This window comes from Epinephelus moara, chromosome 1 (assembly GCF_006386435.1).
Source record: "Epinephelus moara isolate mb chromosome 1, YSFRI_EMoa_1.0, whole genome shotgun sequence".
Lineage (NCBI taxonomy): Eukaryota > Metazoa > Chordata > Actinopteri > Perciformes > Serranidae > Epinephelus > Epinephelus moara.
In genome coordinates, this window is record NC_065506.1 from 43,263,413 (window position 1) to 43,288,465 (window position 25,053).

The following is a 25,053-nucleotide window of genomic DNA, read 5'->3' on the forward strand; positions in this document are numbered from 1 at the left end:
ACACAGCTGGTTCAATATCAGCAAAGTTTCCCTTCATATTCATTGTCTTGTGTGGCGATCAGCAGTGATGTGGTGGTTCACTTTTACACTGTGATCTGTAGCCTATAGTTCGGCTTTAGCTTCTAACTATCTTTGTCTTTTTAACCTGTTGTTGCTGCTGAGTCAGTTTGACATCCTGGATATATCCTTCAAACACAGACTGTAGACCCCTCTGTCTGCTTCTCTCTGGAATCACTCTTTCATTTCCCAAAAATATGATAATATTTCTTCAGTGAGTGCAGTTAGTTACAGTGTGGGCTCCATGCCTATACTGACAGCTTGTCAGACCATCACAAAGGGGCGGGGCTTAGCGAAAGGTCAGTTGTCGATCACTGAACGTAAAAGCCAACCCCAGATTCACTCTAATTTAGCGTTTCACCTTGCTATATTTGCGTTCATTTAGCGACATGTCTCCTGGATGCATGTTGCTTACGGTCTGGCACCTAGTCCCTACCTTTTTATAAAACCATGACCACACCTGAGCGTTGTGGGGGTACACTCTCATAAGCGTCCTGAACACAGAAAATAAGAAGACAGTAAGAAAATACAGACACGGGATAAGTTGCTGCAGAAAAATTCACCTTCACACTTTAAGGAAAATTCCACAAGTATATCTTTAATGTAAAGTTACATAGCTTAGGTTTGGGGAAAGAAACATGGTGATGACTTACCTTAAAATAACTCAAAGTTCATTTGGTTTCACCTGGTATCGTGGAGGAAAGTCTTGGGGGAAAGCGTTTTATTTTGTGACCCATCCTTCTTTACATATATATATATATATATATATACATATATATAATCCAGTTAATCCGTGGTAACTGCCTATTGTCTTGCTTGTGTTTTTTTCCTCTCTCGATTTTCTGTCTCTGTAGCGGGTTTAACAGGATCCCACACTTTGGGAGGATGTGGTGGTGAGCTGCTGTTAGTGTCCACATCCTGCACACGTCCTCAGTACACTCACTGTCCTCTCCTACTGTCCTTTTTAACAGCCTCCTCTTCATCGTCTCAGCTGCTCTAACAGCATCTTTTTTCATCACTGCATGATCCTGCTGTGATATGTTCAGTTGGTTGCTTAATTGTGTGAGTGATGAAAAGAAAATTGCATGCTTAGCACCATAGTTTGTGTCTGTGCTTTTTTTTTTTTTACCCAGCAGCAAACACTGATTATGTTTGTTTATCTCATCATGTGTGCTTCAGAGTGCCAGCAGTCCTGGACGTCTTTGTCTTCACTTCAGTTCAGCTCACCACCTCCAGGTAACAACACATGTAGATACAAGAGTTTTTATGTTGCTTTGTTACTCCAGAAGTAAATAGTTATATCAAAGGGGTCAGATGGAAAGTCAAGTACAGTTTGAAGTGTAGATATTACACAGACTTGAACAATGCGGAAGTCTGCGTTTGTTTGAAAAAGAGTTTAACCAAAGTCTGTGGAGTCAAATAACAATTTCATGCTTGAGTTTAAAGCACTTTTTTAAACAGCAAATCATTCTTAGATCCATATGCGTGCTGGAGTACCACATAAACCCACCAAGTGGTTAAAGCACTTCTCTGCAATCTGTTATTCAAAAAATCAGTCAGCTGGTCATGGCTTGTCGAGTCACATCTGTGTGTCGTGGTTGACAGCACCAATTAAGTCCATTTCATTCAAAGTCCATTTGAAGCTGACACATTTTCACACCACGTTTTTATTTTCAGACCAGTTGTATCACACTTATCTAGCTGGTGCAGTTTCAAAACCCTGCATATGCAGATTCAAATAATTAACAAGTTCCCACACAGTCTTCCACAACAACTCTGCCGTCTTTGCTGGCGACCTTTCAGTGCTAGGGACTGCGGCAACATGCACAAAGTTATGGATTCTTCCTGGTTCACTGTCTCCGGGGTTTAAAATAACCGTTTTTGTATACATAGTTTTTGTTTATTAACTTATTTTGTATTCCTATTTTCCATAAAATGAACACCAACCTCCTGACCAGTCCTCATTTTTAGCATCCAGCTGAGCCTGACTTGTATTGCCAAAATTGAGAACTAAATCCAAACCAACCTTATATGTTACTTCATTTACAAAAATAGATATCTCTGTTTTTATTAATCATGTTTTATTTATTTATTCTGTGTTTGTGCTCCAGGGAATATCAATCAAACTTGTACTGGGTTGTTTTGAATAAATATCTCTTTTTTTAATTTTCATAAATAGCATTTTTTTATTGTGCACTCAAGGGAATATCAATCAAACTGCCATACACACATTAAGATCTCTCACAAGAACAAACTAATTTTTAAAATTGCCACATTATACATGGAGTAAGACAAGACAGCCCAGCAGCAAAAAAACACCAGTATCCAATAAACACGTCTTCTTAGGTCGTGTGTTTTGTGGAAATAAAACAAGTTGTCAGGAGCTCTTAACACTCAGCTTCACCTTTTCCCCTCAGTATTAACCAGATGAATGTGTCTGTAAACTCAGATTATTTCTCCCATTTGAAGATGGCATCTCTGTCATAATCTAAAACTGAACTATGCACAGACAGATTCACTTGTCACTCTGGGTCATAATGTTGAAGCTTCCCCAGAGAAGCAGCTTTGGTATATTTATTTTCTTTATTTCAGCCACTTACTTTGGCTGTGACTTTTAGCAAAGTAATGCAACATAGCAGCTCATCACTTTCTCTTTCCCCATTGGGCGTTGTGAGACACCATTGTTGCAGCATTGTAATGTTATGCTGACTATATGTTGATAATGTTGATGAACTTCTGAACACTTTTGTCAAGGAGTGCAAGCCCTGTTTTTTATTAGGTGGGTTAAATATTAAAGGAGCAGTATATACGGTTTAGGGAGATTCAGTGGCATCTAGTGGTGAGGACTGCACATTGCAACCAGCTGAAACTTTATTTAAATTCCTTTAGTTTTCATTGTTTAAGAGGTATTTACTAGGAGCTGAATTATCCACAGAGGTCTCCTCCTCTCCAAAATAAACAGACCAGGTGATTAAAATCAGTAGAAACACTGAATAAAGCAGGTTTGCATTCAAATCTGTGTTTCTCCTATACTGTTTGCCATGTCGCTAGACCAGCATTGAACCATATTTCTATCTGGTTTCTTACAATCTAGACGTCCCGGAGGTTTTTACCAGGAGCCACATTATTTGCAGAGGTCTCTTCCTCTCCAAAACAAACACAACCTGTGATTTAAACTGGTTAAAACACTGAATAAATCAAATAATGCGAAAAAGCAAATGGCCCATAGAGCTAGTGTTTGGTCTCTGTGTTCTATACTGTAGAAACATGGCGATGCAACGCACCCACTGCTTATGTAAATGGTTTATTCTAAGGTAACAAAAACACACAGTTATTCCTATTTGCACATGATCATAAAGAAAACATACTTTTTGTATTCCATTTCTGCCAATATGAACCCCTAAACTGTACAAACTGGATCTTTGATTCACTGCAGCAAAACTCAGAAATATTCAGGAATCAGTTATTTGCAAATGCCTTCAATCAATTTATATCACGAGCAGCTAGATTCATTTCATTTCATGAGTAAGCCATTGATTGAAAGACAGTTGAGACACTATTACTGAAAGTTGTATCAAATAAACATCGAGTGTCTGCCTTGCTCGTTACTTGTCTGTCAGGCCACAGATGTCCACTGTGAAAAGCTTTGTTGATACACTCTCTGGTATTATATTGGATAAAATTGTGACAAGAAATGATGCATCTGGAGCGTATAAACTTTGCACTTTTAATCATTTCCACGTGAATATTATAGCAGCAAACCTAAAGCTTGTAAATCTTGGAGTGCGTTTGTAATCCAATCTGATGCTCCACGCTTCAAGCGTTCTGTTACTACGTTAATTAATAAACAGTCATGTTAACCACAGGTTTTTGCATCAGCTGGCAGGATTTTATCTAGCTCTACAGCTGTTGCTGAGCTGAGAGATGTGCAGGGAGATCTGGGAGTGCCCTTTTGGATGCCCTTCCATCCAGTGGAGCAAACATAATGAGGGTGGCCATAAAAGAGAAAGCCGTGATCCAGTGTCAAATATGCTGCCCATAACTGCTAGAAAACTTTCTGCACACTAGTGCCCCACAGCATACATCTGGGGCCCTTTTCATTATCCCGCCCCTGCCCTTCAGACCTCTTGAGTGTGCCACTGCTCTGTTTCTGTGTGTAAACATACAGTGAAAAGAAACCCTGGCCTTTTGGATGTCCAAACCCCGAGCCCCATCCGGAGGAACTGTAGCTTTGCAGACGACCTGGACCTGGAGTCAGAGCGAGACAGCGGGCTGGCTCCTGTCACCTCAGTGTTACAGTGAGTTTACCTCCATTGCGTTGCAGTGCAATCGCATTGACGCTGTGTTTATGTGTGAGTGTTTTTTAATGAGCATGTTGAAGAACGTTTGCGTGTATTTTTTGCTCTCTGTAATTAACCTTTGTAGTGTGCCAAACCCCAGAGCACTCCTGTCTCTGCTGTGTAATGATTCTCTATTAGGCAAAAAGCTCTTGTGCCTGCAGAGGCACTTGCACAGTGAGAGATGGAGACTGATATGAGGAAATGAGTGTTAAGTAACTGTAGTGTAATGTAAGTGCACAGTAAGTGAAACAAATGGCGCGACAGTTTTGACCCATGGGACTTCTTTTCTAAACGGTGGGGTAATGATGCAGAGTGGGAATTGCACGCAGCAGCGTTGTTGGCAAAGATCACTCTGTGCTCTGCTGACTCCAAAATATGTAACCAGCTGTTCTCATAGAGCAGTGCCACATCAAATCCCATGCTAAATTGAACCATTATGAGATACTACTGCTTGTTATCCATGACAAGAGAACACCTTAAGCTTGAAAAATGTGTCTCTTTTTACCAGGTTTTATCAAATTTCTGTGAAAAGCCTTAGATTTTAAGCTGACTTGCAGATTGAATTCCAAATTGTCCATGTTGTCCACAGCAGCCGAGAGCTCAGTGGAGTCATTGTTACAAGATGCAGCATTGATTCTTGATGTGGAATAGTTCACAGAAGTGATATTTCTGCAGCCACCTTGGTATCGACATTTCAGTGCAGTATGTTTTGGTAAATTGAAGATGATGGAGGTATTGAGTGTTTTAACAAAACTACCACACGTTTGTCACAAACAAACGCAAATTACACCTCTGGTACCACAGCAGACACGGTCTTTAAAGTGAAAGTGAAAAAGTGGGGATTGTAGCAGAGAGGTTGGTGGGAGGTAACAGTTTACAGCCTCCTTAAAACATTTTTCATGTTTCTCACGTCGGATTGTTTGTTTCTCTCTCATGAAGCAGTTAAACCAATCGCAAGAGGAAACAAAAGGTGCAAAAGCTGTTCTATTCATGCACTGAGGGGGTTGAGCCAAGGCAAAATACCTTTCCTCGATCGTTACAGAGGTTTTAATTTCATACATTGAAGCACAATTTTGTTGAAACATGAATAATGCAGTTTTCATCAGGCCTGAAATTATTCAGTAATTTCTGAAAATGCTAGAGATTGCTATTTTCTTCATTGAGAAAAGTGATTTGATAACAGTATAGTGTTCCTTCAAAAAGAAATCATAAATTTAACCACTTTAAGAATTGTCAAACATGGCAGGAAACATGAGCAAAGAAAAACCACCAAGTTGAGTGATAGTAAGAGAGAAGGTATCACATAACACCTGTAAACATGTCAACACAGATCAATCTGTGTGTGTGGGGGGGCATAAGCAAATACAGCAAGCAGCAGCAGTGACCCACCGTCCAACACCAGCACACCATGAGGATGGAAACACAGGGCTTGGCAGAGACAGAGCACCTGCTGCAGCAAGCGAGCACGCCTGCTGTTGAACCAGGCAACATGTGTTACATTCTAAAACCAGCTACCAGCAATGTGACCGGTGGAGTTGCAGGTGACACCATCAGCTGGCTTAAGTTGAGCTCAGACCGGTTTCAACTCGTCCCGAATCTTTGGTCTGAACTGGGCTTTTGTCTTTGTGCTTAGCTAAGCTAGTGGTCTCCATATGTGTTGCTTGTCTAACTCTCTACACGAGAGCGAATAAACTTATATCCCAAAATGTCCAACTATTTCTTTAAAGGGGAAGTCCGGTATTTTCCACTTTGAGCCCCATTTCTGGGTTGTTTATGATGAAATAGAGTGGCTAAGAACAAAATAGTGATGATTGCTCATTTTGGGAGAATTTGGCTTTCCCCTGCCTGGCTTAACACTGCTGCCTATGGCCATGTGTGAACCTGTCCTAAAACCACCCTAAACGTTTGTTTTCAAAGTCATGAAACTCACCGAGAGGACAGTGGTGTTCGTTGATGTTCTGACATAAAAATCATAGCAAACTGTGGTTTCCGTGATGATTTATTTGACATTTTGTCTACCCCATTGGTTTTCTATAGAAGCCTCATTGTCCGTTGGTAGTAATCTGCCACCGGAAACAGAAAGGGGGNAGAAGCCTCATTGTCCGTTGGTAGTAATCCGCCACCGGAAACAGAAAGGGGGTTGTTTACGACAAGTTTGTAGTCATTGTAGTCTTTTAGCTCAGCGAAAGTGCCGGCTCAACAGTGCTGTGTGCGCTCCTGGAGGAGAACGATAACGAACAAAAAAGTTTTGTAATAAGTTTAAACAACTGCACAATGGATTACTCGCTTATAAACAGCCTTCCCAGTACGATGCCTTTGAACACAATGCCAACCTTCTTCTTCTGCTTCTTCTCTGTGTCCCATTACATTGCAATGGTTTCTTGCCGGTTGGCCACACCCACGTAAAGGAGCATTATCGCCATCAAGTGGGCTGGAGTGTATAACGCTTCAGGGTCAAACGAATGATCAAGCGGAAGTTTACACATGGGTGTGAGGCAGCTGAAAAAATAGTTACACAATCGAGATGAAGAGCGAAAACACCGATGGAAACCACAGTTTGCTATGATTTTTATGTCAGAACATCAACGGACACCACTGACCACTCGGTGAGTTTCATGGCTTTGAAAACAAACGTTTAGGGTGGTTTTAGGACAGGTTCACACATGGCCATAGACAGCAGTGTTAAGCCAGGCAGGGGAAAGCCAAATTCTCCCAAAATTAGCAATCATTGCTATTTTGGTCTAAACCACTCTATTTCATCATAAACAACCCAGAAATGGGGCTCAAAGTGCAAAATACCAGACTTGCAACCTTTAAGTTCTCTTAAGGTAACAGGTACAGGTCCCTATATACTCATTGATGTTGGGGTAAAGATCAGAAACACTCACCATTCAAACTGCACTTTTAGTAGAATCCGCCATCTGCCATTAGAGTCGACAGAAGTTGTGTCCACCTTTTTGCCTCGCTGTCTGTGTTTCTGGTTACATCACTGCCATTTGTGGTGGAAAATGGAGTTTTATAACAGGTCACAGAGTACTTTATTTACATCTCATGATATGGTGCTAATTTGACAAAATGTTGTGAAGGCTGCAGTTGAAAAGCAGCCCATTGCATCGTCTATGAAAAGTCCATTATGAGACCCCGGCAGACCTTGTTCCTGTAGTCTTTTACCTAACTGGGCTTAACAAAGAGCTGCTCTCTCCCTCTCACACAGGGCCTACTCATTTACTGCTTTTTCAGGGTAATGAACCCAGATGAGTAATAGCTCCTTAATAATTCCCACAACATAATAATAGAGGCTAAATGCACTACAATTACGCTATTATTTATGATTTTTGGAGGAACACAAAAATCACCCGTTCTTTGTTGTTACTGTAGCTCACCTTGATCACATTCAAAGGAAGACAAGTCAGAAGGGAAAGGCTTTTGATGTAGACTTATCAGTCATCGTGAAGCTGTGATGCCCTGAATATTTCCCCCTAAATTGGTAGAGCTTGAGTATGAAGGCCATGTCAACCATCTTTTCACAGTTATATTTGTTTCATGCAGGGAAGATAAAGCAGGAGTTGAAGTCGTGTTTTGAGAAGACTAACCTAGATTTCAAAGTTTTACAGGGTTACTCTTTGTTTTGCTGTGCTTTCTCTGCATGTTCTTTAAAAAGCAATTTCCAACAGTAATTTCCGCCTCACTCTCAGCCTCATTACATTTTCTATGCAGAGATTTCAAAGTAACACCAGGTGATTCATATGAAACTCTTTCATGCAGATTGACTGAGTCACACCGAAAAGCCATACGGGTGATCCAGAGAATGCGTTATTTTGTGGCCAAGAGAAATTTTCAGGTAAGTAGGACATAATTTACTAGTATATTTTGGAACCCACTGGCTATTGATAACTGATGACGATTTAGCAATAGTCAGTATTTCAGGGGTTCGGGTGTATCCAACAGACATCTGGAAAATGGATATCCGGCATAAATGTTTTAAGAAAACTAGATACAGTGTTGAATGTGAGGCCCTGTTCATTCCTATGAGAGTTGCTCAGTGGTGCATGGAGCCAAAATGGTTCAACTGCCTTGTATAAAATTACCAGGATGATCTGGGGTTGATTGGCTCTACTTTGCACTGTGCAGCCCATAGAGCAAACACAATAAAGACTTAGTCAAGCACCGCTGAGTGCGGCAGAGCGTCTCACTTTCGCCGGCAGAATGGCTGACTTCTGGTTTAGTGCTCCGTAAGGCTGCCCCCTCATAGTCGACCAAACATTAGTCGACCATAAAGGTCTTTAGTCAGCAAGATTTTATTGGTCGCTTAGTTGCAGACAAACAAACAAACGTGAAACTTTATTAGGAGCTGCGCATTGTCAAAATAGATCAAAACCTATAGGACTGGACCATGTGGGAATTTAATTTGAAAGGACAGACACAGGAAGTGTCCACGCTCAGCAGTCAGACAGGAGTCAGGTTAATTTCCAGGGCTGGTACCTGCGGTTATTCCACAGGCTAGTTAATAACATGTCGGGCAGGAAATCCAAAGTGTGGGATCATTTTGAGAAGGTGAAGGACGAACCCAAGGTGATATGTAAACTCATCTTCATTGGTCGACTACAAACATGACGTATCATCTGAAACATGGAAGTAGCTACATGCCCATTAGCCCACAGCGTCATTAACAGGCGGCTCGCTCAGTGTGTGACGTGCACTTGTAGATAAAATATAGGCCTATATTAATGAAGGTTCATTAGTACGGTTTTGTATTTCTCTGTAATGTAGCACAGTGTTAACAATGTTACTGATACTATTCTTTCTCACACCTTCAACTCAAACCATTGTGTTGCCCTGCCCTAAATATATAATTTAGGGCCCTTTAATGGCCCTAAATGACGACTATTGGTCGACTAGGAAAGTTCTTAATTGGGAGCAGCCCTAGTGCTCCATAAACTTGAATGGGGATAAAATTATTTAACAGTGCTGCTCTTCTGGACTTCCAAAATGTTATCAGACCAAATGGATCAAATCCTGATTGGGAAATGAGTCATTTTATGGGGAATGTGATGCTAAAAAAAAACATATCCACTGATTTACAGACATCTCTTTCATCGTGTAATTCATTGGGAAAAAGTCATTTTGGGCTGCAGTGCATCACGTGACGGTGTAATTACACTGTTTGGCCACTGCAAAATTTGTCTGGGGGCCTGATACCCAAGACTTCCTCTGCCACGATCATGGCAGCAGCATCGCTAACATTGTTAGCAGTAGTGTTATAGCAGACTTTGCAAATGAGCAGTTCAGCAGCAGCATAACAGAAAAGACATCTTGGCAGAGCTTCGACAGCCTCGATTGATTGCCTCATTTCAAAGGGTTTGTTCCAACAAGTGGTCTACTTAAACCTAATTAAAGGGTTTGTTCCTTTTCAATAAGTCCACTAAGATAAAAGTGATATATTAGTGAGTGAATACAAAGTGACTGTGTGTATGCAATAATATTTGATGTCTGGGTTCTCAGCTTCACCACCCCTGCAAACATACACCAGGCTCAGCAGCAGAGATTAGGGAGTCACAACACCACAACCAACATGAAACATTACTGTGCAACACCTTTAAAAATGTATATATCTGACAGAAAGTGAAAAACAAATGTTTACAAGACGTTCTTGAGGAAAATAAATGTTTGATTTAACAGTTCCAGACATTTTCTTTGTTGTTGTAGCAAGCTCGTAAGCCTTATGATGTGCGGGACGTGATTGAGCAATACTCGCAGGGTCACCTCAACCTAATGGTGCGAATTAAGGAGCTGCAGAGAAGGTAAACTGCTTAACCAAGGAGAGTTTCATATGAATTAGATTACCTGAGAAATGCAATTGTGGATGATGGCTTTTTACAAGCATGAAAAAAAAACCAGCCTGTGAAAACAAGAGGCCGGGGGAATGAGAGAGGAAACAGAGAGAGTATGTATTCTGACTCTATTCTCCTATTGTGTCCTCAGACTGGACCAGTCTTTAGGGAAGACAACTTTGTTCCAGTCAGGCTCCGGTAATGAATCACTCCAATGCTCTCTCGAAATATATTACAGTAACTACATAACAAACTGCACTTCTAATCCTCCTGTCTTATTATTTACTTCCCTCTGAAGACCGAGCTAAAGACAAAGGCACAAACTCTATCGGATCCAGACTCAACAGGATGGAGGACAAGGTGGGATTTGTGCAACTTCAGTGGAAAAACTGGAGCAATATTCCCTCGTCGTTTACGGTTTCAGATCATTTCTTTTGTTTGTATAAGAGCAAAGTCAAACATTTGCAAGGCCGCCTTTGTCTTGTTTTCATATTTGGAATTTTTATGAAAATGTAACAAATACGCTTCCCTGTTGACCGTACACTGGCAGTTTCACTTATCAAAAGAAACTCAAGTAGGGAATAGTTTTGGATAATGCAACAAAAGTTTAACTGGCTTTGTAATATGAAATATCTGCGCAAAGACATGTGGCCCTGTTATTGTTGATTCAGATATAAAACTTTCAGCAGCTTGTGCCAGTTCTGCAGCACAAAAAGAGAAACCTTGATGTTGCTTTTCTTTCATTTCTTGTGTCAAACAAAGAAAAACAAAAATGTTGAATCACAGTGTCCCTTAGTTCCTTCCCCAAGTGGGCATTACATCCCTGCCTTTAAAACCACGGATTAAATTACCTAGCAAACTTCATTTTTTGTTGAGAAATGAATATTGGGAATAACAATCTCCTCTGAACTTTAAAATGACTCTTAGAAGTACCTCGCTCAATTTAAATAAGTCAAAAGCATCATAAGTTGTGAATCCAAATCTGAGCCAGTGTGTTATTTTGCTTTTACACTGTCATAGATAACACACATGGACCAGACGCTAAACCGCATCGCAGAGTCCCTCACCTTCCTGCTGGACCAAAGAGACGCCGGTGAGGGTGAAGGTGGAGGCAGGCTGAGGCCACGGCTTGGAAGGACCTGTAATGTCCTCCCCAGCCAGGACAGTCTGCCAAGCTACGACCAGCTGTCTTCATCACCTTCATCCTTCTCATCCAACGTCGCCAGCGCTGCAGTCATCCCCAACCGTCCCCTCAGCAGCACCGCCAGTCAGGATGAGAGCTGCTGAAACCTGGAACCAAACTGCCTCAAAGTATTTTCTTTTTCTTTTTGTATAATTCATAAAATGTATTCAGATCAAGTGCCGTTTTTACTCTGCATATCTATTCATCTGCTCATTTGCCTGCCTGGCCGCCGGTCAAATTTCAGTTAAAAGATAGTCTGTTAGACCTAATTCAGACGCTTTACTGAATTTATTACTGTATTACAAAATCATATTATAACGTAGCCTATAAGCTCTGTGAAAACTCCTTTTTTTAAATTCACTGTAACTATAAAAATAGAGCTAAAATAAAAATAGAGCTTAACTGTGGCAACTAAACTCTTTAATTCCTGAGCTCCAACTGCACTTATTACACTACTATAAAGCCAAAAAATAAAGGCAACAGAGCCATAACAAGCACAAACTGGACTGTCCGTAAACCAGTTGAAAGATACCCTTTTGGTGTCAGAACACCACAGTTTCAGATCAGCAGAGCGAACTCATGGCGCTCTGTCTGGAGAGATGGAGCAGCAGAGCGCCAAGCAGAGTGAATGTGTGATTATCTGAGCCGATCGTTAAATCATGAAGCAACAGAACCTTCCGTTTCTTTGAACAACAGGACTAATCCCATTACTAAGTTTAGCTAATCACGGGAATTCTACTAACCTTACGAGAGAGAATAGTTAGTATGTATTTACCCTTTGACACCTGGCTAAATTAGCTGGATTTCTTTTAAAAACATGAGAAGAAGGCAATGAGCAATGAAAAGAGAAATTAGCCCCAAAAAATAACAAGAAATTAGTGAAAAGAGAAAATTAAAAACAACAAAATAGTTTAAATAAAAACAAACAACAAGGAAACGATCTGGAAAAAGTGCTTAAAAATTTTAATAATTCTGTAGCAATTTCAAAATGTCATAATAATTATAAATAGTTTTGCCTTTTCTGCTTTTTTTTTTTTTTTTTTTGCAATTTGTGGGACATTTCTTACCAAGTTACTCACTGCCTTTTTCTCCCTGTTTTTGAAAGAAATCGCACCAATTTTCTGCAGGGTTCAAAGGGTTAAACACTTGTGAAAGGCATCTGAAAGCAAAGAAAAGTGAGGTCACTCCAGGTTTAAAGGGTTAAGCAAGTTACGTTGGCTTTAGCACGAGTTTAGACCGCTAATCACATTAATTAGTCCAGCTAATCACTAACATTAAGCCCAGTTCAGGCCAAAAAGATTCCCGATAACAGTTCAAAACGTGCAGCTACTTGCAATGCTACTTGCGTTCTGCAACGTTCTGAAAATCATCCTGTGCACACCAATGCAACTACACGTGACGGTGTATCATCTCTATGCAACAACTCTCTGTACTTCGTTCTGATTTGCAGCTTTTCAGGCTTATTTTGTGGCTGAATAAAATGTGTAGCTTCTTAAAATAGGAATAAGGATAGTGATAGTGAGATACTGGCTACAGCTGCATTTGTAGTAGCGATAAAACGGCAAAAAAACCTTAACAAAATAAGTATCAGGTGGACTGGATTCATAGTAAATACGCCACAATAATATAAATAACCAGCATCAATTAATCAGTCATTAAGAATGTGTGTGTGTGTGTGTGTGGGGGGGGCTCATAAGCACGTAGCCTACAGCGAGCAGCAGCAGTGACCCACCATCCAACTGGGGCGGCCATGGTTGAAGGGAAAGTGGGTCGTCAGCCCCCGGCTCCTCCAGCCTGCTTGTTGAAGTATCCTTGGGCAAGACATTGAACCCCAAATTGTTCCCGATGGCTGTTCCATCTGTGTGTGAGTGCGAGTGAATGGTCACTGAGTACCAGGTGGCACCCTGTATGCCTCAGCCTCCAGTGTGTGAATGGGTGAATGTGACATGTAGTGTTGAACCGCTTTGAGTGTCAGAAGACCAGAAAAGCACTATACAAGTGCAGTCCATTTGCCATTCACCATTCACACAGCAGCACCTGCCGCAGCAAGCGAACACGCCGTCTGCGGTCACTTCACTACAAGCCGATTGGCTGTAGAAACAAGTGACATGCTTGTCGCCAGCGATTTGACCAGTAGAGTTGCAGGTGAGATCATCAGGCGGCTTCAGTCGAGCTCTGACCGGCCAGTTCACACCGCTCCAACGTTTCTCTAAAACAGTTTCCATCGTCGCAAATCTTTGGTTTGAACTGGGCTTCACAGTCGAAAGTTGGGACAGTTACTGAAGTCTTTTAGGCTAGTTACGTTAGCTTTAGCACAAGTTTAGCTGGGGAGACTAATCTAAAATAATGAAGAATGTACACCTGTTTTTATATTAACTTCCCCGCCTCCGTCATTACTCTCTAGCAGCTGAGACGTCTCATCAGATCCATGTGTGAAAGAGAAATAATATTATTATCAACATTTCAATGGTGATTTTTCAGCATTAGCTTTTGCAAAGTCTCTGAAAGGATCAGTTGCCTTTTATTTATTACTTGAAATCTCTTCAGGTTATTGCTGTATTCTTAAATCCATTTCTAACAGGACAACACATTGAAATGTTTCCGTTTAATCAAATGGTGTTTTCGCTGTTTTAATTTTATCTCACTCTCTTGTTTGTAATGTTTAGAAATATTCTGCTGTAGCAATAAAAGATTGTGGTAATTACTACCAAGTGTCTACTATGTGTTGTGTCTGGTGCCTTACGGGGAAACTGTGACTAAAACAAATGCGCTAAGTGTTTCTGTTAATGCTGAGTTTTTTTGTTTGCCAGAGGTGGATTGATGGAAAGAAAAAATGATTTCACATTAAAATTAAATGGTTTTTTTTTTGTTTCTCCTTGATCAATCAGATGTCTGCCTTATTTTTGAGTTTAAGAGATTCATTCACTTTCCTTAATAACAGGATCACTTGTGCTGGCAGCAGAATTTCCTTTGTCGTGAGGTGGGGGTTGGCTGTGTCGTGTCCTCGCTGACTTATGGAAATAGCCAAAACCATTTTTTCTTTTACACGGGTGACCTTTGGGTAGCAGATGGTGACCTTTTCCCCGCTGGCCATCCATGGGGTGTCCAGGCATTCCTTCACACAAGTGGCCATGTGGAGAAAAGGCCCAAATGACCATCTGCCTCTGGTGTCCATAACAATGGGCCCCACCCTCCTAAAGTGTGCTGGGGGTGGTTGGCCTTTGTGCTGACCAGGAGGTGGGGAAGGGAAGGGTTATATTACAGGGTGGGTGTGGAGGTTTAATAGTTTTATTTGGGGTAGTGGGAGAGGAAATCTAAAGTACAACAGCCATAAACACAAGCAACATAGAGGATCAATACATCCAAATAAACAGCAGAACTAAAATGCCTTATATGTGAATGAGTGCTTTGGTTGAATAATTATTACTGTTTGCATCTTTTAAAAAAACAGTGCGTCAGATTTAGGGGGATTTAGTGACATCTAGTCGTGACGATTGCAGGTTGCAACCAGCTGAAACTTCTCCTGATTAGAATTCCTTCAGTGTTCATTGTTCAGCAGGTTTTTAACAGGAGCCAAATTATCTGCAGAGGTTTCCTCCTCTCCAGAACAACCAGACCCAGTGATTAAAACCAGTAAAGACACTGAATTAAGCAGTTTCACGTTATAAATCAGTGTTCCTCCGATGCTGTTCATTACGTCAGAGACATGCAGCACCTGCTACTGTGCAGCCAGATGTTCAGGAGGTTTTTACCAGTTGCTGAATTTTCCACAGAGGTCTCCTTCTCTCCAAAACAAACCGACCAGGTGATTAAAACCAGTAAAAAACACTTATTAAAGCAGTTTCATGTTATAAATCAGTGTTTCTCCGATGCTGTTCATTATGTCGGAGACATGCAGCACCTGCTAATGTGCATTTTTTTCTCTGATAACCTAAGATCCAGATGTTCAGGAGGTTTTTACCAGTTGCCGAATTTTCCACAGAGGTTTCTTCCTCTCCAAATCAAACAGACCCAGTGATTTATACTGGTAAAAACACAGAATAAAACAGTTTCACATTATAAAACCTGGATCTTTTCAACACATTTTCACCCCGACCTCAATATTTGCTTTAGCTCGACTTGGACTTTCCAAGTGCATTGTCTGTTTTAAAAATACACTTCCATTTTTGCAGGAAATGTACAGTTTGCTTAAAGTCTCTTTCAAAATAAATGCACTACATCGGTACAATACCGATTTTTCTTCAACGTCAAACGCATGTGGTTAGGTTTAGGAAAAAGAACAGGGTTTGGCTTTACAATCTTATGGGAGGCAAACACCGGCCTCCATATTCCATTGCTGCCAGTATATCCCCTTACATCCAGCACATTGAACCTTTAAGGCTACAGCTTACTAAGACGCCATTTGCGTAAATAATCAGCATGAATAAAATGCTCAAAGCTACAAATTCAGATAACTTCTTAATAATTTTTGGTGTAATATTTCACTTTAAACTTTTAGACCTGTGTTTCTCTCAGACTATATGCACCCCAAGTATCAAATTAATGAAACTTAATTAAGCTCAGTTTTGGATTTGCAAGTCCTAATGTCAGCCTCCCCCCTGCAGTTTTTCCATTCAGCGTCTTCTAATTTGAACAGCGTGATAAAGGCCTGATCAAGAAGCCACAATCATGCAGATTGATATCATTCCATTCCTAAGTAGCAACATTTACATCATAGATTTATTTCAGCGTGTGGTCATACACTGTATAGCTCTAATACATGCAGCAACATTAGTGTAATTGACACGATCACTGCACCGGTGAAAGCTTCATTCACTGATGATGCACTGAGCAGCTTGTAGTGTACATCTTTAGGAGAATTTAAGTGAGGTAATGGGTGGGGAAACTGTGATCCCATGGGATGCTTTGGACCCATGGGATACTTTGATTATTGATTTCTTGAGTGGCAATGTAGACATGAATTCACTGGAACATAATGTGAGATAATCTGTTCCAAATGCAAAACTAACACACTTAATATTGGTTGTCCTTGGCATTATTGAGGCATTTAAAAATGTAAATGCGATGTTTGCTCTGTCTTCTGTGCTTGAACACAGTCCCTTCGCTGCTGTAGTATTACAAGCAAACATTAGCCCCAAGTGGGAGTAAACATTAGTAGGATTTGGTTTGGGCGCATGTCAGTGATAATGGCTGCTTTGACTATGAAAAGAGACACAGTGAAAAGAGAAAAGTTGAGTAAAAGTCCTGGGGGGGTCGAGGATCTCCAAAGGCTGATTTGCAGGTGAAATAGATGGCACACTCTGCTTTGTGGCCATTGTCCTGCTCTGCGGCCAGATGGCCTCTTGAAATTCTTTAGAGATGAAACCCCAACACTGTGGGAGTGAGCACGCCTCTGTGGGATTTGGCCTCTCTAATGGGCTAATTTGGCAGTTACAGCTCATATTAACGGATATAATTTCAAGCCTGACAGCACAGTCCTTATGATTTCGATTATGAAACATCTCATAATACAAGCCAGAAAATGCAATTACTCTAAAACATTTTTTCTTCTTTCGATTGCCAAACTTGCAACTTGGATTGATTTTTTTCTACAACTTTAGAGGCGCACTCGTTATAAGCTTACTCATCTGTGGCTGACTCAAGCTCAGCATCAAACCACAGATGCACTTCTTCACAAAACTGCAGTCATACTGAAAATCTAAACATTTGAAATTCTGGTCACAAATCGCTATAATTACAGAACTCCGGGGTCAGTTTTCTAATGTTATTACAGCAGCTCTTAGATGAAGTGTTTGTCGCTCTCATTTGTTTGTGCTTTTAATACCTGAAACTGCAATTAAAACTAACAAACAGTTGAAGTGTTTAACAAATCAAGATAAGGCTGACAAGGTGTTTGTGACTTCAGGCAAACTGTCACAACACAAACAAGAGATGGTACTGCGTAAACACATTATTTTGCATATTACAAAACAGTGTATTTACAGTTTTTGCTGCTGCAGGGTGTTGTCCACTTGAAAGCTGGTGATAAAATAAATAACCCCTGGACTATGCCATTGTTTGGAGAACTGTTTCCTGAGCTATGTGGTCACATTTTACCCGAGACAGGGAACACAATTAAGATGCTATGAATCTAAATTAACCAGTTTAATGTGATGGATGCAAAATCATTAAACCAGCATTTATCAGCAAATTAATTTAGACCACGGATTATTGTGTTTGTGTCTGAATATAAAAAGTATTAATGTGCTATATCTCAAAAAGGAACGCTTCCCCAAGGAGACAGCATAGAAATTACAATAATCACTCAATCAGAGGATACTGATAAAACAGTTTATTAAAACTGCAATATTTGCAGGCAGTCAGTTAATTTAGGCAAACTTAGCAAGGACAAAACAGTGCTTTTCTCTTTAATTAACAGATGTTACAGAAATCCACCAACAAGACAGGAAAAAAGAAACATACAGACATAAAATCATCGGTTATTTCAGGGGTTGGCAACCTTTACTATCAAAAGAGACACTTTGAACTAAATAAAGTTTAAAAATCCATCTGAAGCTGCAAACTTGTGCCTTAAAGTGATGACAACACCGCCTATTTAATGTACATTAGCCCATAACCATTTGTAATAGGTCTAAATGAACATTCATTACAACAAAGTAGCTATACTTCCTGATTATTTGGTGCTTAAACTTTGCAGCGTTAGCAGTGAAAGCAACCAAATCTGTCCACTCACTGTGAGGATTTGGAATTAGCTAGCCTCACTGAGGAGGCTCGAGCGTAGCCATTGCTATTGAGATTTGGCAGATTTAAGGAAAAGGCGCCAGGCCGTAGACGTATAACGCACATATGACGAGATGTTAAAGTATTTTTTTATTCAGCATTTAGGCTACACATTTATACAACCGGAAAATGTAAGAATCACTTCAGGGCCACAACAATGATAAATGCAAATTGCAATGAAATGTTAAAAAAGTAACTGTTATTCGTTTAAATGTAATTTTTTGTCAAAGCCACAGGGAGCCACAGTAGACGGGCTAAAGAGCGTAATGTGGCCCCTGAGCCGTAGGTTGCCTACCCCTGAGTTATTGAAATGTTCTTGCTCACATAACAAACACAAAACTGATGGAAAAAGGTGTCCAAACAAACATAACTGTGACATTATAAATGAAAAAACAAATGCAAAGACATTAAATTAAAGTCCATAAATAGAATAAATAACAGAATGGTGAAGTTTGACCCCAGTTCACAAATCCTGAAATTGGCAATGAAATAAAATAGAATAAAATAAAATAAGATAAAACAATACAAAACAGGACAGGATAAAATAAAATGAAATAGAATAGAACAAGATAAAATAAAATAAAATCCTTTGGTGCAGTCAGCGGGCCTTGGTCCAGTCCATAAAAACATGTATGTATAGGCCTTGATATAAATAGTCCATTCTCAGCAGCATGTTCATCGTAATGTTTTGCACAGAGCTGCCTCACTGGAACTTGTGTGAAAAGGATTCAGGATGCTTTTGGTTTCTGTCGACCTCCTCCTCTTTGCGAAAAAATCTGCCAAGAAAAGCAACACGAAAGAAGATGTTTACTCACTTAATATATTCATTATCACAAGCACGGGTTACATGATGGACTAATAGAGTTATTATGGATGTGTGAGACTTGCTCCTCACCTGTGATCCGTGCGTTGTTGCTGGGCTTGGCAGCCGGTTTGGAGCGCGTCCTCTTCCTCCGCACGGGCGTCACTTCAGCGGGACGCTTGCGTGTGTTGGAGATGCTGGAGCAGTTCTCCTGGTCGATCCCTGCGCCTTCCTCACGCTCGCTCAGCCTGTCCTCTTCCTCAGTGCGTGAAGGACACACATCGCCCTTGATCTGTGCGGACTCCTGGTACACAGCAGCAGCGCGGTCTGCGGGCATCTCCTCCCACTCCCACTGAAACCTGCCCGGCAGCGGCGTCTCTGCCTGGAAGTTGAAGTTCCAGCGGCGGCTGTCCTGCTCGGTGATCTCCTTCATCTTCAGCTTCAAGTCCCGGCGCAGCTGCTCGTGGTCCACCGGGCCAAACAGACTCCTGCACACCGACTCTTTGCGCCTGATGGGGTTCATCCTTCTGATGGTTGTGGTGGAGTCTGCTTCTGGTCTGAGTGGTCATCACATTGCTGCAGGACGATTTAAAGGCTGCAGGGCGCACGATGCTTTGTTTGTACACAATGAGCAGAGGCTGCTGATTGGCTGTAGCTCTCTGAATTGGCGGATTAGGGGGGAGGCGAGATCCATTCATTGTGTGATGGAGACCAGTGAGACCATCAGTAAAAGGCTCAGGTTCCATTGGGACACTTTGTGTGATATTACTATAAAGTCCGTCTGTCCTACTTCTTTATTTGTGTGACTGCAAATATTCAGCAAGAGAAAAACAATCCCTAACAGCCTCAGTGTTGTTGTGATAACACTGCTGTTTGTGTACATTGTGTTTGTCTGAATGAGAGGACACTGAGATGCAGCAGCGCCATTTGGCCTCAGGGAGCAGTGATTAGTGGCCGTTACTGCCTGAAGGCCACAGAGACCACAGCCTGTGCCAAAATGAGATGGAAAGTAAATAGGCTAAGTGTCTGGTCTGAGGAGAAAAGCAGTTCAAATCAGGAGATGAGATTTAGTTTAAGTTAGATATAGGTCAGGACTACAGTAATTAAAAAGTCGTTGCTTTAATTGCTTTTTTACCAATTGAAAGAAGAGTTTTCCCCACAGATCACAGTGGTAAAAAGGCTCTTGTCTCTGCAGTTGCTTCAGAAACCCAAATCAATTATGCTACTATATGTTAATTACATTATAATTTCTACTTGATTAAAGTGATTTTGTAAACTTGTGCTGAGAATCTTGAGGAGGAGCAGCTTGTGTCATGTGTTGCAGTAAAATGCTCATGATGCAAAGTGCTACAGATTTCAGCAGTATTTAAAATACAGTTTGGTTATTTAAAAATGCATTCATTGATTTTAAATGTTTCATATGATGTCATAATTTTTGGTCAATGTTTAAAGGGATAGTTCGGATTTTTTGAAATGGGTTTGTATGGCGTTCTTGTCCATAGACTCTATATACCCCCTGCAAACTGGAGTCCCATAGGCTGGGCAGTCTACTGCTGTGGAGGGGTCAGCAACAAAACACATTTTAGCCACCTATATTTTTATCTATGAGGCAATATTGGGCAAACTTCCAGCCTACTGTTGCACCCTTCTGTGTGTCAGCTCTGGTAGTTACTGGCTACACTCCTCCAAGTGGTTGCTTTTCAATGTACCCTGGGTTTGAACAAATCTAGGGAGCACTGCATCCTCCTGCTCTGTGCCTTGGACATGGAGCAATCTTCAAAAAGATCTAAAGTTCGAAACACTTATATCCATCGATGAATTTAAGGGCACCATAAAGAATGTGGTGACAGAGACGTGCTTGTTTTTCTTGAGAGGCCACTGTGTTTGAATAGTTGTTGTTTTGTTGCTGCTACAGACAGTTAGTTTGTGGTATTGTGTAACTTTGGTTATTCACCAAAGTCACACAATAACACAAACTAACTGATGGAGGCAGCGGTAAAGCAGCAGCTCCTGTGTTCAGCGAGCTAAAATGACTGTTTTTGTCAATGACGTCTGGTGGCTCTGACGAGACTCTTCAGGACGGCCCTGTTCTCACTCACACATTTAAAGGAAAACCATGATGACAGTTGATGAATTAAAGTCATAGGTGTTTTAAATCAGTAGTTATCAACCTAGGGGCCCCGACCCCATTTGGGGGAGCCAAAGCTTAATGGGGGGTTGTGAGGCCTTATTGATTTTTAATTTAATTTTTAATTTTATATACTTTATTAATCCCCGAGGGGAAATTCAATTTTTTCACTCTGTTTGTCAATTACACACAGGTCCGAACACACACATGCACAAACTGGACCTATACATGCACTAAGTGGAGAGATGTCAGAGTGGGCTGCCCATGACAGGCGCTCAGAGCGGTTGGGGGGTTCGGTGCCTTGCTCAGGAGCACCTCGGCAGTGCCCAGGAGGTGAACTGGCACCTCTCCAGCTACCAGTCCACGCTCCATATTTTGGTCCGGACGGGGACTTGAACAGGCGTTGGCAGCCGGTTTGGAGCGCGTTTGGAGACGTTAGAAAACGTAAAAAATATATATGTTTAATAGGTTTAAGGTATAGGTTTATAAGCTGTCTGTTTCATTTCACTCAACAACTTATGGAGAAGGGGCGGGATTTAATAAGTTTATACTTCCTCCCACTTGGAATATGTAAATCTAAGTTACTATTGACAACTGCTTTACATTATACTTTTCATTATTTGTAAATATTACTGTCTTTCTGTTTGCTTGTTTTATTTGTGAATGAATCCCATAGATTTGTGTTTTCAAGATGTCTTATGTGGTTATCTCGGGTGGAGTTCTGTTTGTCCCATAGGGCCGCCCTGGGGTGGGGTGTAACAGGCCCTCAAAGGAAAAAGGTCGGGAACCAATTTTTTAAAGGGTTAATTCAGTGCATCCTTGTAGTTTTTCTCTACCTCTTGAGCAAAAGCAAATGCATCAGCCCTTTATCTCTGTTTTCTCTGGTCATGTAGGACAAATTCTGAAAGTATTTGTGTCTTCCTACTGCATGGACAGCACAGTTTGATAGATAGACCACCTATGACTTCAATTCCTCAAGAACTTCCTCCATTTTTTGATTTTTTTGTTCACTGGGGGAAGAAAACCAAAAAAAAAAGAAAAACAAAGTTTCCCTCATGAATTCAACATAACACGGGGTAAGTAACTGATGTACAAGAAATCATTTTGGGGGTTTACGTATCCCTTTGAACACATTCACAATTTGCTGGCGACTGAGCAGCCCCACTGGAGACGTTGGAGGTTATGGGCCTTGCACCAGGGCACTTTAATGGTGTTGTGAGGGAGGGGGCGTTCATTTTTACCCACCTTCATTTTGCTGAATAGTCTGTTGACCTTCAAGCCCCCTTCTCCAAGCTTTAAGCCACCGCTGACTAAATTCACACCTTCACAGGGCCCTTTAACGCCAGAAATGCAAATAGTGTGAATACATGGTCGGCATATTGAGCCGAAACCCTAATAAACTATCGCCTCTCGTATTCTCTGTTTTATTGTGACGGCTGAGAGAGGAAATTCAGCTTTACATAGAGCCACTTAAACCAGCACATTATGATAGAGCACAATACTAATCTGGAATTCATCTGACAGTTATTTTGATATATATTACACATTTGTCTCCATTCAGTTTGTATTAAATATTGCAGAGCTGCCACATTGACAGAGTGAGAATCAATGCTGAAGCTCATAGGAGAAATTACACTTTTTATGTGAGTCTATTTTCTGCTGTGCTATTTTGAAATTTGGACTTGTAATTCTGTGGCTGTTCGCGAACGTGCCAAAAAAATATGCAGAAAATGAACACAAAGTTGTCCGCTCTAACAATAAAGTGTTTAAGTGTTTCATTAGGGCAGCAGGTGTACATGGTGCGGATGGGATCAATTTGCAGTGGCTGGCTGACCAACATGCAAAGTAGTGGTGCAGTCATGCCAGGGGTTGGCCGGAGGGAGAGCCCCACCTTTGATAGCCCAGGTAGTTCACCTGCGGGCTGTGAAGGAAAAGCCCTCAGGTGTGGTTCAGCTAGAGGAGAGGAACTTTTGTTTGAGCCATGCAGGAGAGACAAGGCACTCCACTGGTGAGTATGGAGAGTGAAGCAGCAGCATGTTTTTCTGTTCATCATTGCAGGGGTCGTCTACATTAATTCTGGTAAATTAGAAAATGTAATGTGCAGGATGACCAATGTTTTTACATAAAGCAGTAAAGTAATGTGGTAGTTAAATAGATGGGTAGGTTACAGAGGAGGAAGTGGGTATACTCTTATATATTCCATTGGCTTTTCGGCTGATGGATGGTGTTGGATATACTCTGTATACCTGCCTTTAGTTTCCAATACACCACTGACGCAGTGTGTCTGTTAATTAATAATACACAGGTTCACGTCTTCATTGTATGTCAAAGGTGAAAAAGCAATACATTCAATGATTTATGTGTTGTATAATGGAGAATTTCACAACTGGGGGCTGTTATTGCACAGCTGAAGAGTTTGACTTGAAGGTAAAGCAGAAGTTGTTGGTTTGGTCTTTGCCTCACCTGAAGAGAAGTGCTCACGTATACAGTATTTCTGCACAGGTATAACACACGTAGACACATATTTTAATACATTTCTCCTCTGACCCAATTGGGGATGTGCGCGCTTAGTCGACTAGTCGATTCAAAGTTCCTTACTAGTTGGAACCAAAACACTAGTTGGTCATATTCATAATTGACTTTATTCGCTAGCTTTTATTTAGTGAATTCTTGTCATGATTCGTTGTAAAGTTTTCCACAATTTCGCAATTGTAGCGCAATTTTCATAATGCACAGCGCTACAGATTTCAGTGGTATTCAAAATATGATTTGAACAAAGAACATGAGCATTTTTCACTGACATCCTGGCATGTAGTGTCACACTTTTATACACAATCTATTATTGGACGGCTTTGACGAAAGCATAGATGGTGACCCAAAACCGTTAACAGCTTCCCCGTCGGAACAGGCTGTCAGAAGGAGAGGGAAAGCGGTAAAAATACTCTAAATATGTCAGAAACTTCAAGCAATATGTTTTTTTTTTTTATAAGGTGGAACTTTTTTTTTAGGTTGTTAAAATATTTTTAGCTGCTGACTCCCATCCACAGGATTATATTGCTTAGCTTCCGTGTCGTACTCCAGCCTGCCGACTGACATCTACTGTATGTAGTGTACTGTCTATGGATGAGAACCTCAGACAACCTTACATCAAAAAATCTGAACTATTCCTTTAAAGATTAATTGTGCTCAATTCTGAATGTTTTCTTACCTTCAGACCAGTTCTTACATCCCTAAACCCAAGCAAGCAATCCGTATGTCACCCAGCTGCATACGTATATCAAAATGCAGCAATGTCTAACCTCTCTTGGTTGATGGCAAAATTCTATTGCTTGCCTATAAATAACTGACTGGTTTAGCTCTAAGATATTTCAGATCAGCCCTCCTGACCCAGTATGAACCTAGCAGACCTCTCAGGTTGGCTGATTCTGGATTACTGGCTGCTCCCAGAGTCAGAGCCAAACATGGTGAAGCTGCTTTTAGTTTCTGTGCTCAAATGTGGAACAAATTGCCAGAGGAGCAAAGACTTAAAACAATGCGGACTACTTTCAAATCCAAGCAAAAAACCTCCGTGTTTACCACTGCTTTTAATTCATTTTGTTTTGAATTTAAAATTAATGCATTAGTTTGTTTTATTGCTTTTATTCTGCGTGCTTTTGATTGTTTGTTCTGATGTTTGTTTGTTTTGTTTTACTTGTTGTGTCCTTCTGTGTTTGCTTTTACTGTATTGTTTTTGTGCTTTCTTCGCATGCTTGCTTTTGTATTTTTTTTAATCATTTGTTCCTTGTGCTTTTACCTGTGTAACGTGTTAAGTAGTTTGTGTTGCCTTCGGGTATGAAATTGGCTACATAAATAAATTTGCCTCACTTTGCCTTCACTTTAAGCAAAAGATCAATTTTCTTCCCCCCCTGACAATATTTGTGGGTGATGTAAAA

At 40.8% G+C, this 25,053-nt stretch overlaps 3 protein-coding genes across 3 annotated transcripts in view; 2 read left to right on the forward strand and 1 right to left on the reverse strand.

Annotated features, from left to right (window-relative positions):
- The window catches only part of kcnq1.1 (potassium voltage-gated channel, KQT-like subfamily, member 1.1), a 74,874-nt gene extending 60,758 nt beyond the window's left edge, over positions 1-14,116 (forward strand). The window contains exons 11-17 of the mRNA XM_050047837.1: positions 1,237-1,293; positions 4,226-4,355; positions 8,163-8,238; positions 10,104-10,198; positions 10,380-10,426; positions 10,527-10,588; positions 11,249-14,116. Coding sequence (XP_049903794.1) covers positions 1,237-1,293; positions 4,226-4,355; positions 8,163-8,238; positions 10,104-10,198; positions 10,380-10,426; positions 10,527-10,588; positions 11,249-11,515 — 734 coding nt within the window. The 3' untranslated portion in view covers positions 11,516-14,116. The remainder of the gene's footprint in view (positions 1-1,236; positions 1,294-4,225; positions 4,356-8,162; positions 8,239-10,103; positions 10,199-10,379; positions 10,427-10,526; positions 10,589-11,248) is intronic.
- Positions 14,117-17,727: 3,611 nt separating this feature from the next.
- Positions 17,728-19,589, reverse strand: cdkn1ca (cyclin-dependent kinase inhibitor 1Ca). Its single transcript, XM_050045567.1, has 2 exons — positions 19,087-19,589; positions 17,728-18,967 (listed from the first exon to the last, which is right to left on the reverse strand). The coding sequence occupies exons 1-2, from the start codon at positions 19,514-19,516 to the stop codon at positions 18,867-18,869; spliced, it is 531 nt and encodes a 176-aa protein (XP_049901524.1). The 5' UTR covers positions 19,517-19,589; the 3' UTR covers positions 17,728-18,866.
- Positions 19,590-23,102: 3,513 nt separating this feature from the next.
- Positions 23,103-25,053, forward strand: part of trpm5 (transient receptor potential cation channel, subfamily M, member 5) — a 30,880-nt gene continuing 28,929 nt past the window's right edge. Inside the window, exon 1 of the mRNA XM_050051146.1 lies at positions 23,103-23,129. Coding sequence (XP_049907103.1) covers positions 23,103-23,129 — 27 coding nt within the window. The remainder of the gene's footprint in view (positions 23,130-25,053) is intronic.